The 14408-nt window shown below is 60.7% G+C and overlaps 1 protein-coding gene and 1 non-coding gene across 2 annotated transcripts; one reads left to right on the top strand and one right to left on the bottom strand.

Moving 5' to 3' along the window:
- Positions 1 to 1503: 1503 nt before the first annotated feature.
- TRNAF-GAA (transfer RNA phenylalanine (anticodon GAA)) lies at positions 1504 to 1576 on the top strand. Its single transcript has one exon. It is a non-coding gene; the product is annotated as a tRNA-Phe (tRNA).
- Positions 1577 to 7010: 5434 nt separating this feature from the next.
- On the bottom strand, positions 7011 to 13368 carry LOC132320245 (antigen WC1.1-like). Its single transcript, XM_059832517.1, has 10 exons — positions 13131 to 13368; positions 12458 to 12772; positions 11199 to 11519; positions 10799 to 11113; positions 10149 to 10463; positions 9737 to 9799; positions 9338 to 9652; positions 8440 to 8577; positions 7587 to 7682; positions 7011 to 7162 (listed from the first exon to the last, which is right to left on the bottom strand). Exons 1-10 carry the CDS (start codon positions 13366 to 13368, stop codon positions 7011 to 7013), a joined length of 2268 nt encoding a protein of 755 aa, XP_059688500.1.
- Between the last annotated feature and the right edge of the window lie 1040 nt (positions 13369 to 14408).

Below are 14408 nucleotides of genomic sequence, written 5' to 3'. Positions count from 1 at the left end.
GGACGCCTCTCTGGGTAAGCGCTGTGCCTCTCACCCTCTGGGTGAAAGTTATCCCCAGGTTCTTGTATTACTATCAAGTCTGCTAGCAATATTAACCTTAATTAGTAGCACTATTATAGTTAGTGAATTTATCAACAGCAATCTCGAATCTGTTTCTGTCGCTTTCAATAAAATAACTAATTTCGATTTTTGTGCATCTGCTCAGTGAAAGTCCTTTTGTTGGGGCTCTGATAAATGGGTCAGTGAAAGTCCTGGGACTCTGACAGACAAATTTCGAAACTACATTCCTTTTAACGTGACAGTAAAAATTGGTGTCATGGGCAGGATTGCCATGGATAAACTGCTACAAAAATACAAATGTGCGCCGTCCCATTGGGGACTAGAGTGGGCCCAGAAATTCTGGAAAAATGAAAATAAAATAATAGAGCGAATTCAACAGTGCAGGAGTGAACAGAAGGTTAAAGATGGTAAGGGTAAAGGAATTGTTTGTGCTATTTTAGGAGCTTGTTTATTACTTGTTTATTACTGCATTCCTTTTAACGCAACAGGTGTCCCTGTCCAAGTTGTGGTAGCAGGGGGGCTGCAGGGCTGGCCTCTGTGAGAAGAGACCAGGGGCTGCCTCCGTCCCAGACAGAGCTGGTTCCAGCCATCTCTAAGGCAGACCCACCGCTGGCCAAAACTGAGCCCGTCAATGAAGCTGGTGGAACCTCTGTGAAAGTGTATTTAAGAAAGGACACAACAGCCAGAGTGGGAGAGGAGTGAGGGAAAAAAAGTGTGAGAACCAGAGCTGCAAACACCAAGGCTGGTGAAGAAGGAGGGAGAAGAGGTGCTCCAGGTGCCAGAGCAGATAGTCTCCTGCAGCCCCTGGAGAAGACCACAGTGGAGAAGGTAAGCCCTGCAGCCTCTGGAGGACCCAACACTGGAGATGTTGGCTATTTCCTGGAAGAATGGTGGCTTGAGGAGAGCCCATGCTGGAGCAGGTTTGTCTCAAAGGACTGTAGCGGTAAGAGGGACCCCATGGGAGAAGTGTCAGAAGGAAGGAGACGCAGAGAGGAATGGTTACGGACTGACTGCAACCCCCACTCCCCATCCCCCTGCACTGCTCAGGAAGGAGGAGGTAGAAGAGTTGGGAACGAAGGAACTAAGTTGAGCCAGGGAGAAAAGGGTGGGAGGACACCTTCCATGGGGAAGGAGACAAGGTCTTCCACCAGCCCCACGCTTCTTCCACCCTCAGCCTTTACAACTGCACATGCCCCATCTGCCTACTTGCCTTTGCCACTGTCACGGTTGTGCAAGGCCCTCAGACATCTTGGCACACCCAGTGTAAGCTGGCCTCCACCAAACCTGGAGCCCACCTGGCCTTGGAGGCAGGGAGAGGCCAGGTCCCCTCTGCCTGGGGCTGGGCACAGCTTTTCCCTGGGAAGCCTCCTGAGGAGCGCTCCTCCTGTGTGTCAGCCTGTGGCCTGGCATGGGTGGCAGAGGGAGAAGGGCTGCTGGGGCAGGGCTGAAGTAGCTCAGCTGGGAGAGCGTTAGACTGAAGATCTAAAGGTCCCTGGTTCAACCCCGGGCTTCAGCAATGATTTTCTCCCTTAGATTTTGGCAGAGCCCGTCCGCCTTCTTCCAGCCTGCCCCAGCCCTGCTTGCTCCTTCACCTCTTGCCAGAGTACAGTCCCTGCTCTGCAGCTGCAGATCTGCAGCTTAGAAGGAGCCTTCCTCCAGCAGCACAAGTCCCCAGCCTCTCCCTGGGCAGGACTCTCCAGTCAGTGCTCCGTTGGGGTGGTCTCCTGCTGTCCCAACTTCCTTGCTCCAAAGTGACCGGGATCTCTCCTCTGCGGGGTCTCCGCAAAGACCCTGTCTCTCTCCTCTTTGCCATTCTCGATGCTGCACTGACTGCTCCCCTCCTCACACACCTTCACCTGCTCCTCAGTTCCCAGACCAGAGGCCGCCATCCCCTGAGTCCCAGGGAGAGGCACTCCCTGGAGCTGAGGCCTGAAAGGCAGCATCCTCCCTCCAGGTGTCTGTCGCAGCGAGACCTCTGATGTGCCCAGGACAGTTGACAAAGCCGTGCTGAGGATCATCCACTGTAGTGCCTGGGCACCAGTGTTGTTTAGTCATGCGCTGTCCCGAGCAGAGTTTCTTGGCCCCCGTTGCCCCCTGCCACAATGATCGGTGAAATACATATGTGCTCCTCTCTGGGCATCAGCTAGGGCACACGAAGCACAGGGGGATCCCTCTGGGGCCCCACATGAACATCCCTCTGCATCAGTTCCTTCCTGCTGCAAGGGCACAAGTCGGGACAGAAATGCCATCAGTGGCTGCCTGGAGTCCTGCACAGAAGGTCACCAACTGTCACAGTGTCTTCACAACAGCCCCAGCTCAAACACTGGATGTCACTTTACCTCTCCACATTTACTTTCCTGTGCACATCCTGGCATCGCACATGTGTCTCTGTTTTCCATTCCACAGAATCACAGAATCACAGAATCACTCAGCACCAGACCCAGGGCCTACAGCACAAGTGTCTCAGTTGTCCCCCATTGCTTATCCCAACCTGCTCACCCACTAGACTGCACAGTCCAGCCCAGCTGCAGACCCTCAGAGCCATCAGTCCCTGCCCAGAGGAAGAAAGACCTGCTCATGAGCTCCAACAAGATGCTGGGGTCCCCTCTTGCAACCTCCTGCTGCTATGGAACCCTGCTTGACCATTAGGAACACAGTGATGATGGCAACCCAGCACATCCCCCTCTGTCTCCAGTCTCAGCCTCTCCCAGGTCAGCCAGTCAGGCCAAGGAATGGCACATCCTGGACTATAGTCCCAAAGCAATGGGCATGTCCTAGACCCCTGCAGCTCTGATGTCTCAGCCAGTTCCCTAGGGATTCTCCTTCAGAGAAGTTTGGCTTTTGTCCTGACTGAGCACAAGTGAAGGAGGGAGAAGGAGAGACCATCTGTCCAAGCAAGGTTACTGTCTTGCCAGCTTTGAGCACGAGCTTGAAAATGCTTGGCCACAGGGAAGGTGTCTGCAGAGCTATCACTGCTCCAAAAGTCCTTCAAGGTTGTTCTTGAGCTTTGGGGCCATGTGTGTAAAGCAGAACAGATGAGTAGTCCATCCCCTTCACTCCACTCAACCACTCCAGAAGTTCACAGTGACTGTGCTCTGGTTTGGATTCCCCCAAACCCTCTCTGCCAGGCAGGGCCTCCGTGGGGAAAATTCTATGGCATTGGGCAAGACAATGGTCCCAGCTGTAGCACCGCGAGGACACCATCCCTGCGTGTGCTCAATCCATCGACCTCTCAATTAAGAGCTGAACATGCGCACCCACCCTGCCCCAGAGACCCCAGCCAGGGCTGTCCCAGGGCACGGCTTTGCCCTCAGGACAGTGCTCAGTGCTGCAGGAATGGGAAGGTCCCTGAGCCCAACCCAAACCCGCAGCCCCAGGGAGATGGAAGCTTACCCTTCACCCCATCTCCAGGGGTGCTGGGGGGCAGAGGGGTGCAGGGGAGACCTGGTGCCTGCATGAGGGGGGTGTGAGATTTCTGTCCCCATGTCCCCCTTCCGCATGCCCTGGGGTGCCATCAGAGCGTGGGGGCACCTCATCCCAGGGAGGGTCTTTCCCTCACCCTGTTGTTCTGCTCCTGATGTGGAGTTGGGGACAGTTGTGACACAGAGGGTTGTTTCTGTGGGTGGCAGAGGGGGCTCAGGGTAGGCCAGAGGGTGGGAGCGGTGCCTGCAGCAAGAGCCGCCTTCTGCCCCATCACCCTGCAGAGACGGTGAAGGGGCCGTGCTCGGCAGTGCATCCCCGTGCCAGGATCAGGCCCCAGTGGGGAGGCAGTCTGGACTTCCCCCATCTCAGGAGGGTTCAAATGCTGTTTTCTGCTGAGGGTCCCTGGGCACCCAGGGGACAAGAGGGCTGTGCTTATCGTAGATATGCCATGGGAGGAGAGTTTTCCGCCTGCTGGCAGGTGTCAAGGGGGTGTAGGTCAGTGGAAGAGCACCCGCTTCCCATGCAAGAGGTTCCGGGTTCCATCTTCAGGGGTGTTTTTGCTCTGACTCACTAGGCTCCGGTGGGCAAGGGCTGGAGCTGGGGCTCTGCTCCTCTCCAGGTGCTGTGGGCCTGCCCTGCCCTCCCAGGGCCTGGTCATGGGGTCAGGAGGGCTGTGTGTGCTGCCTCTGCTGAGCCCCCTCCCAGAGGAGAGGCAGGCAGCTGTGCTGGACCTGAGTGCAGGTCACTGCCCTGCACCACAGACCCACCCCACACACCAGCCGGGGTCCCTGCTTGGCAGCACAGCCCCTGTGGGAAGGCGAGGGGTGGCCCTCAGGGAGGGGATAGACATCAGCAGTACCCTGGGTGCTGGCAATCCTTCCTGGCTGCACTGAGAGATGGGATGTGAGGGTGCTGGTCCAGCCCAGGTGTCCTTTGGCACCAGGGCCACACTTCCCCTGTGGCTTTCCAGAGGGACGGGTGTGAGATTATCCTGTCTCCAGGTGGAGAACCCATACCACGTGGGAAGCAGCCGTCGGTGCCAGAGGGTCAGGGTGTCTGAGCTGAAGAGTGACATTTCTTACCCTGACCCTGTCTCCAGGTCCTTTTCCCTCTGCCATCACCCCCTGCTCGAGCAGAGCCTCAGCTCAGGGAACCCGGAGCTCCCGAGGTCAGGCACAGCCCTGCAGAGGTGGGACTGGTGGGGCCGGTGCCCACCTCTTGTTCCTGGGGGGTTTGGTTTCACCGTCCACCCCATGCTGGTGGGAACAGGGAGGCACAAGCCAGTGCACAGCCTTGCACAGACCGGGAGGGCAAGGACATGGTGCCTTGGCTGCTCCCCTGGCAAAACCGCCTGCAACCAAAATGGGGTGTGAGCCATGGCGTTTCACTGCAGGGTGCCCAGGCCCAGGAACGGTGGGCCCAGATTCTGAGAAATAATGTACAAAAGTGAAGCAAAGAAGAAGGGGTGTGGGGATATCTTCTGAACATGATGGTGGGTGCCAGTATGGGCACTGACCTGCGAACTCAAGCCACCCCTGGTGGGTACTGTGGAGAAGAGCCCAGCACCTGTCCCATGCCACCTCCCTGCCGGCTCTGCCCTCCCGCAAGTGTAAGGTTTCTCCCTTACTCTGGCACCTGGCAGAGGTTTGCCTCCTCCTTGGGGAGATGAGCCACCGGCCCTGGGTGTGTGTGAGGTGGCAGCTCATCTGAGCAGAAAGAGCCCATTCCATGACATTTTGGGGCCTGAACAGTCTGGCCCTGCAGGCTGGGTCCATTCCCTGGAGCAATGCAGGATCATCACTGTGCCCCAGACCTGTGCTTGCTCCTGCAACCCCCAAGCACCTACCAGAGTGGCATGATGGTGAGACCCCAACCCTCTGCAATGCTGCCCCATTCTGGGCAGAGTACGGCTGTGGAAAGTCCACGGGAGAGCAGCGTTACCAGGTGAGACCCCCAAGTGGTGGATGACATACATGGGGACTGCAAACACAGCCTCCATCCCCTGGGAAACTCCCACCGGGGCAGGCTCCAGCCCTGCATCTCCACAGGGAGAGATGCGCCCAGGGCTGGGGATGGAGGGGCTGGCTCTGGGGCCAGGGGTTGCCAGCAGGAAAACTCTAGGGACCACTGTGGGAGGTAATGCATGGGCTGTGATCCCCCCTGGGGCTGGCTCGGGTGTTCAAGGCACCACAGCCACCTTAGGACTCCCTTCTGTGGGTCTACAGCTCACCCCAATATGGCAGCTCTGTCGTGACCTCGGTGCCGTGGCACCAGTGTGGCCCAGGCAGGGCCAGGGGAAAGAGCAACTGGGGAACCCCGGGGTGAGGAGGTGGGTGCTCCCGCTGGGGTGTATCACGGGACCTTGCAGAGAGCCATTTTTGCTGGAAACTGTGGCTGTCAGGCTGGAAATGTCTCTGTCAGCAGGAATATTCCCCAGGGACCATGAGCTCTCACAGCCCCACAGCCTGACCCCAAGCCCACTGTCCCCAAGACGTGCCCCTTCCCCACTGCCATGTCTTGGTGCTCTGCTCCCCCCAGTCAGCCTCAGGGAGACAGCCCGACACCTGGGCAGGCAAGCGCCAGCTCTGGCTCAAACCCCAAAGCCTTTTAATAAGAACATGTAAAAGAATAAGAATCATGTAAAAGCAGGGGAATAAAAATGGAGGACATGCCCGGCTGTTTCTGCTGCCCATGGAAAAGGGAGACAGTTCCCTGGTGCTCACGGCTCTCCCAGATGCACAGACCTCTCCTCCCTCCCGGCTGCACCCAGCTGCACGGCAGGGACGGGCTCTCCTGGCCCGCGGCTCAGGGACTGCTGTGCACTGAGCTCTGCTGTCACAGCCTTTGTGTCCTCAGGGGGATGTGCCAGAGACACCTCTTCAGCATTGTCATAGCCCGTGCTCTCTGGGGACAGGCACCAGGCATCTCCCTCAGCTCCAGGGGCCCCAGCACTTCTCGGGGAGTGCAGGTTTGTCCCTGCAAGCAGCAAGGCAGGCCATTGCACGTTCATCCCATGGGCTGCCCCTCCTCATCAGTACATCACCTTCCTCCCTTCTCCTCAGCAGTCCTGAGATGTTCAGCTCCCTCTCCCACCCATGGTCCCCCCAAGCAAAACTCGAATGGACAGGTTCCCCCGTCCCAGGAGGTTGAGCTTTCAGTACGACAGCAATTCTTCTGGCACCAGGGATGGCACCCCAGGAACCGGCAGCGCTATCTTTCCCTCTTACCTCCAGGTGCACCCCTGGGCCCTTCTCCCTCCTCTGGTGCCCTGGGCATTTCCCAGCCTTCCTGCCCAGGGGCAGGATCCTCCCCAGGGTCAGAAGCCTCCCTGGCATCATCGTAGCCATCCACTGGGTCACCTCTGGCCAGGACAGGGATGTCTGAAAGGAGAGGGGAGCTGGTGACAGTGAGAAGATATGTCCTGCAGAGCAATGACAGGAGGATGCACAGGGACATGGGGCTCAGGCACTGGTGTTGGCAGCACCACAGAAGACTCCCCATGTCCTCACCAACTCTGACGGTGACACTCAGTGACACTGCTGTTCCCCACACGTCTGCAGGGAGGAGAGATCCACCCCTTCTGGCCCCCTGTTACCTGGTGCTGACCCTGGACCATCCTCCTCCTTGCTGTCCCCAGGGTAGGGCTGCAGCTTGGTCAAGGACCCCTCTGAATAGGAGCCTGGCGAGAGGTGCAGCAGGTGTGATGGGAGTGTGCTCTGCTGACCCAGCTCATGGTCAGTGCTGCTGGGGACGGGGGACCCACAGAGCCAGGGCTGAGTGGAGAGGAGGGCTCAGGACTCACCCTGCTCCCCTGGGACAAACCCTGTCTCAAAGGGGCTCCCAGACATGCCCTGGGACAGCCCCTTCCCTCAGCCCTCAGGATGCAGGGGCAGGCAGTGAGGGGCTGTCCCCAGCTGGGACGGGCAGAGCTGGTGGGGAGGAAGCTTCTGGCCTGGGCCAAGGACCTGGCTGCTCTCCCCGCAGCCCCCACAGCCCCAGCGCTGCAGGGACTGTGGGTCAGGGGGCTGCAGGGGGTCATCCCTGGGTGAGGAAGTGGGGAAAGAGCCCTGCACATGTGCCCTCCAGGAGGGACGCACACCCACCTGAGCCGCTGAACCTTGCCTGCTTCTCCAAAGCTGGGCTGTAACCAATCTCCTCATAGACGGCCTCAGGGAAGGGCTCCCAAGCTCTCTCGGAGACTGCGGACAGAGGCAGGGCTGGCCCAGGGACACACAGAGAGGGGATGGGATCCCGCTCTGCTCCCCCAGCCCTGTTCCCCTGGGCCACCCCAGGGCTGTCGCCACAGCATATCCCCGCTGCACTGTCCAGTCCCCACTGCCACTTCCTCAGTGAGGGCAATGTCCCCATGGAGATGGTCTGGGACAGCGACACCCTCCCACCATCCCCTCAGAGATAGCCCTTGTGCCCCTCTGGCCTCTGGGTCAGGTCCGTGGTGCTGAGCTTGGAGCAGCTCCACCTTTCCTCTCCCCCTGGACCTGCCTCCTCTCTGCCCCATGGATCCATAGCACGGCCCATACCCTGAGGAGAAGAGGTCAGGGTTGGATGGAGGAACAGCCCAGGGGCCTGAAACCACGGGGATGGACCCTGCTGCCCCACGTTCCTCCTGGCATCTCCCCTGACACAGAGCCCCCTCCAGAGCTGTCCAGAGCACTTCTGGTGGCATGTCCTCCTCTGTTTCCCCTCTGTTCCCATCTCCCCCAGCCCAGCTCTGCCATTTCTCTCTTCACCCCATCCCTGGCTCCTCCCGCGTCTGCACTCTCTCTACGACGCCTTGCTGCCGACGGCCCATGGCCAGCCCATCAATGGGACATTGGGACAGCAGGCAGCACACTCTCTCCTCCCCGCAGCTTTACCTGTACCACTCACTGACACCCCACAGCACCCCTGGCCCTGCCAGGAGGCATCTTCCCCTGGGACCGTGGGGAAAGGACCCACCTCTGCGCCCAGCCCTGGCGCTTCGCACTTGCCCTGCCAGGAGGGCCAGGAGCAGGCAGAGAAGGGCTCCCAGGATGATGCAGATGATGACGGGCAATGAGACACTCCTGCTGCCGGTCGGACGGCCCCGCGTGGGATCTGCGTGGGCAGGAACACAGAAAGGGCAGCACCAGGCTCGGGAGAGGTGGGGGGCCAGGGCACCCCAGTACTGACCCCCATTACAGCGGGGGTAGGGAACCCCAGGGGTGAGTGATGGCAAAGCTCCCACCCTGATGGGAAAATGAGAGCCCTCCCCAACCCCCTCCACTGCTACCCAGTGCCTCCTCTCGGGAGCTTCACACCCCAGCAAGGATCCCCTTCCCTCTGGCTCTGGGTCACAGCCTGAGCCCGAGAAGTCGCAACGCTGGTGAGGAGGACAGGTTACCTGCTCGGGGGGTTGGTGCTGCCGTCCTGGGTGCAGCTGCAGAGGAGGAGAAAGAGCTGGGCTGAGAGGATGTGTGTGAGGGTACCAGGGACCCTCCTCTCTCACATGCCATGTGTGTGCGTGTGCACGCGTGCATACGCGTGCAGACATCCCTGACATATCCCTCACAAATTGCCTCTCCTGCGGGGCTGCTCAGGGTGGCTGGGACAGAGCCCAGGGCCCTGCTCTGGGCTGTGGGCAGGATGGCACAACCAGCCTGGGAGATGTCCCGGGGGGCTGCAGAGCCCTGTGGGCAGACGCTGGAGGACATCCAGCCCCACAGAAGCTGCTGCCCACTTGGGAACAGGCTGCCATAATCTGCAGGGATGGCCTTGCTCTCAGGATCTCTGGGGCCATGATGGGACCCAGCAGCGTAAACACCTGCCCCGGCTCCTTGCCAATACCCCTGTGAGGGGTCTCAGCCCCTCCGCTCACCTGAGCAGTTCACAGCAGCATCCTCCTTATGCCGGCAGGCACCGCTGTCCCCAGGCCGAGCCCAGCAGTCCTGCAGAGACGGCTCTGTCCCCCGGCACTCCACCTGCTCCAGCCAGATGGGGCCTGTCCCCTCCCCAAATGCAGCCTCATTCAGAGCAGACACTGCAGGGCCACAGCCCAGCTGCCTGCATGCCACCTCGGCATCCCGCATGTCCCAGGAGTCGTCGCACACCGTCCCCCAGGAGCCGCGGTGCCAGATCTCCACTCTGCCTGAGCAGCTGTTCTCGCCTCCCACGGCACGAATCTTCTCCCTGTCTGGAGAAGGCAGAGAGCTCCCAGGGCAGCGGGACAGCAGGCAGAGCCCTGCCAGGTGAGAGGGGCATGCAGAGGAGCAGCTACCTGTGCAGCTTGTGGAGTTAGGGCACAGGGTCCCTAGGGCCGGGGGTGTTTCTGGCCGTCTCCCTGCAGAAGGAAATGCTGGGCTGAAGGGGCTGCTGCAGGGGGTTATGCAGCAGAGAGTGGGGCTGAGCTCTGCTCGTGCCTCCCCGTGCCACCTCACTCACGGCAGCAGCTGAACCCTGGTCATTCAGGGGACACGCAGGGCAATGTGGGGCACCCTGACAGCTCAGCCCCAAAGGGAACCTGGTGAATGTGAGTGGCTCTGAGAGCTGAAGTCCCATTTGTGTCCCCAGAAGCAGCAGGGTCTGGCACGCAAAGCAAAAGCCCCTGTGGGCCTTGTCCCTACGCTTGACTGTGCCTAGCAGGGAACTGGAGCTGAGGTGGTGCTGGTGCCCAGGTAGCTCAGAATTACCATTGCAGGTGATGTGGGTCTCATCTCGCAGGTCATCGCACGACTGCGGGTGCCAGGGAGCGGAGGGACATTGCCAGAAGGAGCTGTTTCTCTCCCCACACTCCACACAATCCAACCAGGTGGGACCAGAGAAGTTGTGGTAGAGCGGGGGTGTTGCCAGGTACCCTCCATCCCCGCAGCCCAACTCTTTGCATGCCAGCGACCAAGTTTTGGGAGTCATTGAGTTGGAGCAAACGCTCCCCCACGTCCCGTTGTAGAAAACCTGCAGGCACCCGGAGCAGCTGCTGCTGTTCTCCAACCTCAGGGCCACAAACTCTGGAAGAAAGGCACGGAGGGGGAAGGGGCTGGTGTGGGGCTGTGGGCGTAGAGAAGCCTCTTCACCCCCCAGGCCCTTAGCCAGGCAGGGGCACAGCTAACAACTCCCCCTTGCAAGCATGGACAGAAATCCTTGCCCTCCCCGTTAACCGCTGGGGATGGCTGAGCTCCCCAGAGACCCGCAGTGGGACCAAGGGCGTCTGTGCATGGATGTCCCCAGGACGGACTCAGACAGCGGCTCAGGGGAAGCCAGGGACAGCCTTAGCGGTTCCCGGCTCTCCCCACGTCCCGGCCTCCCCAGGCACCTGCCTCATGCCCCTGCTCCCAGCACAGACCTGAGCAGACGACTCCTGCGTCCTCTTTGTGCCCACAGTCGTGCTGCCCCCAGGACCCTGCCGGGCAGTCCCAGAGGGTAGCTTCGGCCCCGGAGCAGTTCACACCGTCCAGCCAGATCTGACCAGAGCCTTCCCCGAACTTAGCAGAGCCAACCGCCTCCACCGCCCCTCCGCAGCCCAGCTGGTGGCAAACGACTGCGGCATCAGACAGGTCCCAGCCATCATCGCAGATGGTCCCCCAGCTGCCCTGGTAGTAGATCTCCACTCTTCCTGCACAGCGCCCAGTCGTATTCTCCAGCCGGACCTGCCGGCTCCCTGCAGCGGGAAGAAACCCCATCTGCCATCAGGGGCTGGTGCCCACCCAGCTCAGAGCCTGGGGGGCCCGTGCAGTGCCACTCACCCCAGCAAACGACCCCCACGTCCTCTGCAATCCCTGCTCCTGGTGCACTCGCAGGCAGGGAGGTGTTGCAGAGGGTCAGGTTGGCCTCGTGCCCTGCACACCGGACCCCTCGCAGCCCCACGGGACCCGTCCCTCTCTCAGCCTTCGGGGGATTGTAGGCTGTCTCTGCCTCTCCGCACTGCAGTTGCCGGCACACCACGCTGGCCGCCTGCACGTCCCACTGCTCATCCAGGACTCTGCCCCATGTCCCATGCTGGAAGATCTCCACTCGTCCATCGCACCGGCTCCCTCCACCCACCAGCCGCAGGGACATGGAGCCGGCTGAGCCTGCGGAGAGCAGCCAGGCCCCAGCCCTTGGCGGCACCAGAGAGCCCACAAATCTGCAGCACCTCTGTAGGCTCTGGAACCCTCACAACACCCTGGAGCTCACCCACCTGCCCCCAGCCCTCTGCAGGGAGCTTCAGGAGCATGTTTCCACAGGATTAGTTTCCCAGTCCCTGAGCCTTCCGGAGCAAGACACTCTTTGCTCTTGGTGGGGCAGAGCCACCCAACAGGTCCCTGCTGCGCCAGATGGAGCAGCTGCCACAGGAAGGAGCAGCAGCCGGTGCAGTTACCCGGGGACAGGCAGCGCTGGGACAAGCCTTGCCCAACCTCAGTGCTGGCACTGGCACCACTGAGACACCAGGCAGAGCCCACACGTCTCTGCCCCTCTGCACCCCTGGTGATCGGGGACTGGGAGCCTGTGTCCATGGCAGGGAGCAGAGCGAGGGGGGTCAGTTTGGGACTTGTGCTGACCAGAAGCAAGGGCAAAGCCCAGCCCTGCTCTGCGACTTACACCCCAGGTGTGCTACTGCTCCTGGGGGCACCTGGACAACCCCTGTGGGTGGGGAATTGGGCTCTGTGGGGCTCTCTGTGGGGCTGGGTCAGGGCTGTCTGCAGCTGGAGAGATGGAGCGAAGCCCTGCAGCCCTGTTCTTGGCCTGTCCTGCAGCAGGAGCTGAGGAGCCTGGGCCTGGCGGTGGCCCCAGGGCCTGAGCTGCCGCCTCGGGGGGCAAAGATGCCTGTCTCTGTTCTGTCCTCAGCTCTCCCACAGCAGAGCAGTCATTCTAGCAGGCAAAGCTCTCCACATTGCTCCTGGTGAAACCAGGTATTCTCCAGGGAGAAATTCACCCTGGTGCTGCCATGGGGTCCCCTGCTTTGCATGGCCATGCCACACCCGAGGCGCAAATGGAGTTACTGCAGTGTTCTCCCAGCACTCACCTGAGCAAATGACAGCAGCATCGTTCTCGTGGGAGCATCGCGAGGCCCCCAGGGCAGTTACTGGGCACTGTCCCAGGTGGGCTTCACTCCCATCACAGTGGAATGAGTCTGTCCAGACAGGGCCGGTGCCTCTCCCAAAATGCCCTCCTCCAGGAAGAGACTCAGCAAATCCACAGTCGAGGTGACGACAGAGAACGTGGGCGTCCAAGAGATCCCAGCGGGAGGCACAGAGGGTGCCCCAGGTCCCCAGCACCTGGACCTCCACCCTCCCCTCACACACCGTGCTGCCGTTCACCAGCCTGAACCCTGTGTACTCTGGGAAACACAGAAAGATGAGAAAGGGTGCATTGGTGCTCTGGCACCCTCCGTAGCTGGAGGAGAAGCCAGAGGCACAGCCTTCCTTTCTGCTCCTTCTGCACTCTTTTAGGGCTGCACACAACCACATCACCCCTTCTGTCACCACACCCCGCACAGCACAGCCCCTGTCCTGCTCCCCCATCCCCAGCTCCCACACAGAGTTCAACACCCCACCCTGAGTCCTTACGTGTGCAGGTGACACCGGCATCGTTTGCGTGGGTGCAGGGCTGGTCCCTGGGGGACCCCCTGGGGCAGGAGGCGAGAAGGGGTTCACTCCCCTCACACTGCAGCTCTCTGTCCCAGATGGGACCCACACCTTCTCCAAAGTGAGCTGACCCGGGCACGGACAGGGCTGTGCCGCACTTCAGCTCCCTGCAGACCACGTTGGCGGCTTTGGGACCAAAGTCTGAGTCACAGACAGTTTTCCACTGGTTCCCATCACGGATCTCCACACGTCCTGAGCAGGGACTATCCCCTCCGACCAGCTGGAAAAATCCTAAAGAAACCAAACTCCTGTGCGTTCCTAGATCTCCCTGGCAGTTACATGCCCACATCCCACCTCATGTCCAAGGTGGCTGCAGGTAAAGAGCCCCACAACGACCCCAGCAGCTCCCAGTGGGTGCAGATGGCACAAACACAGCAGGGACACCCTGCTGCTCCTCAGACATCAGCACAGCACTTGGGGGTTTGCTTCTCTCCCAAACCCCCAGCCGCAGGAACTGCTCAGACAAACTGCTGCTGCCCTGGAGACCCTGGGCGGCCCAGGACTGGCCCCAGGCACTGCAGCACCCGGAGCACTTGAGCCCAAGGAGAGGGGCCCTGGAGCTGTTGGCTGCTGCAGCCTACTCTGCCGGCCGAGCTCAGGGCCAGGCTGCAGAACCCCTTGGAGCCGCCAGAAATGCACCTCATTCCTGGGTGGTTCTCGGGCTGTTGGGGAACTGCTGTTATATGGGACATCTCTCAGGGCACAGATGCCGTGTGAGCGTACCTGCGGTTGCTGTCGCCACCAGCCCCCAGCTCCAGCACCTACCCGGGGAGGGCTCCTCAGCCAGGGCCAGAGGGCACTGCCAGGCATGTACAGCCCTGGCCAACAGCTGGGCAGAGGGCAGGAGAGTGGGCAGAGGAGCAGCTCTGGACTGATACAAGCTCCCAATGCAAGGACTGGCACCAAGGAGAGCCAGAAAGTGCTGGCAAATGCCCTGTGGCACAGGGCAGCCAGCGGCTGTGGGCAGGAGAGCCTGGGCAGCAGGTCAGCACTGCCGGCACAGGGTTGTTTCCCTGGGGGCTGGCTCTCCTGGGCTGACCCTGGAAGAGGAATGAGGTAGCTACAGGCCACGCTGCTCTGCTGCCCAAGCCCAGTGCTCCTCTCCTCTGAGCAGCCCCTCTGCTTTGGGGGACTTGTGTTAGCCAGGGAACACAACCCAGAATTCCCCGGCCACCTTGGGCCCTTCCCTGGGGCTGTGGGTGGCCGTGTGAGTGGCTCTCGATGCCTCTGCCATGGGGGGACCTACTCCTTGGTGCTGCCAGATAGCTCCTGTGTGAACAGGAGGAGAAAGCTGGGAACCAGCAGAGACTGCAGGGCAGGGTGGGCATT

This window comes from Gavia stellata, chromosome 34 (assembly GCF_030936135.1).
Source record: "Gavia stellata isolate bGavSte3 chromosome 34, bGavSte3.hap2, whole genome shotgun sequence".
NCBI lineage: Eukaryota > Metazoa > Chordata > Aves > Gaviiformes > Gaviidae > Gavia > Gavia stellata.
Note: the sequence above shows the minus strand (reverse complement) of the source record. Positions and strands in the feature narration are given on the sequence as shown.